At 54.7% G+C, this 1646-nt stretch overlaps 1 protein-coding gene across 1 annotated transcript; it reads left to right on the top strand.

Moving 5' to 3' along the window:
* Window positions 1-324: 324 nt before the first annotated feature.
* Window positions 325-1636, top strand: LOC122193345 (protocadherin gamma-B1-like; the record flags this gene model as incomplete). Its single annotated transcript, XM_042894108.1, has 1 exon — window positions 325-1636. A coding segment is annotated over exon 1 (1312 nt), but the record flags the coding sequence as incomplete, so codon positions are not given.
* Between the last annotated feature and the right edge of the window lie 10 nt (window positions 1637-1646).

Here is a 1646-nt window from a genome sequence, read left to right on the forward strand (position 1 = left end):
GGCCCTGCATGTGGCAGGGGGTTGGAGCTTCATGATCCTTGAGGTCCCTTCCAACCCGGGCCGTTCTGTCATTCTGTGAAGACAAAAGCGCATCAAGGAGCGCATCCTGGCTGCAGTTCTTAGCGCGGACTCAGGGTGTCACTGCAGGCCAATGCGGGGAAGGGACTCCGCCGGCCGTGGCGCCCGCGCAGTGCCGCTCCGATCCGGGCAGAGAGAAGCAGAAGCGATCCTGCTCGGCTCCAGCCCGCGTTGTTTTTCTCCAGTGTCGATTCAGCCGCTCGGGAAGCTTGGTCGTCTGCAGAACACGCTTCAGAACTGCGGAGAATGGAGGTCCGAGCGGCAGCGCGGGGCCGAGAAGCCGCCGGGCGGGTCGCGCTGTTGGCCGTGCTGCTGCCGCTGTGCTGCCGGGCGGCGCCGGAGCGGCTCCGCTACGCGATCCCCGAAGAGTTGGGCAGGGGTTCACTGGTGGGATCGCTGGCGCGGGACCTGGGGCTGAGCCCGGCCGAACTGCCGGCGCGTCAGCTGCGGATTGTCTCCGGTGATGAAAAGCGATACTTCGTTCTTGAGGAAGAGAGTGGAAACCTGCGGGTAAACGAGAGGATAGATCGGGAGGGCATCTGCGGGGACGTGACGCCTTGTGTCTTTGGTTTGGAAACTGTCGTGGAAAACCCTTTCAATATATATCACGTGAGCATTACTATCCAGGATATCAATGACAACGCGCCGCGCTTTGACAAAGAAGTTGTTGCTATAGAAATGATCGAGTCCACTCCCCCCGGGACGAGGTTCCCTCTGGGCAGCGGCAGAGACCCCGACATTGGGGTGAATTCGTTACAAAACTACCAACTTACCCCCAATCCGCTCTTCTCCCTTGTAGTGAAGGAGAGTTCTGACGGGAGGAAACACGTGGAATTGCTATTGGAGAAAAACTTAGATCGTGAAAAACAGAAAAGCCATAATTTGATACTGACGGCAGTGGATGGTGGGGATCCAGTCCGATCTGGAACCGCACAGATTAAAGTTGTTGTGACAGATGCAAATGATAATGCACCAGTGTTCGACAAAGAGATTTACAAGGTTCGAGTGCCAGAAAACCTTCCAGAAGGCTCCTTAGCTTTTCAGGTGAAAGCTACTGATGGCGATGAGGGTACAAACGCAGAAATCACCTATTCCTTCAATGACATCGCAAGCAGCGCTCACCAACTCTTCAGTCTGGACCCCAAGACAGGTGATGTGAAGATTATCGGTCCCCTAGATTATGAAGATGTGAAATATTATGAAGTAACTGTTGAAGGCAAGGACGGAGGTGGGCTGAGTGCACACACCAAAGTGCACATAGAAGTTATAGACGTGAACGACAATGCTCCAAGCCTTACCCTCCTGCCTATTTTGAACCCGGTACCCGAGGATTCAGTCCCGAGCACAGTCGTGGCCGTTATTAACGTTCGTGACAGGGACAGCGGAGTAAACGGAGAAGTGACCTGTAATCTTGACGGTGACTTGCCTTTCAAACTAGAAGCGTCATCAGAGAGTACCTACAAACTTGTAATTGAAAATAGCCTGGACAGGGAGGAAGTTTCTGCTTACAACATCACAATCATCGCCACGGACGGGGGCAGCCCGGCGCTGTCGAGCCGCGCGGATCT

Source organism: Lagopus leucura, unplaced genomic scaffold (genome assembly GCF_019238085.1).
Source record: "Lagopus leucura isolate 7727_CA_CO unplaced genomic scaffold, USGS_WTPT01 32838-0_obj-0_obj, whole genome shotgun sequence".
Classification (NCBI taxonomy): Eukaryota; Metazoa; Chordata; class Aves; order Galliformes; family Phasianidae; genus Lagopus; species Lagopus leucura.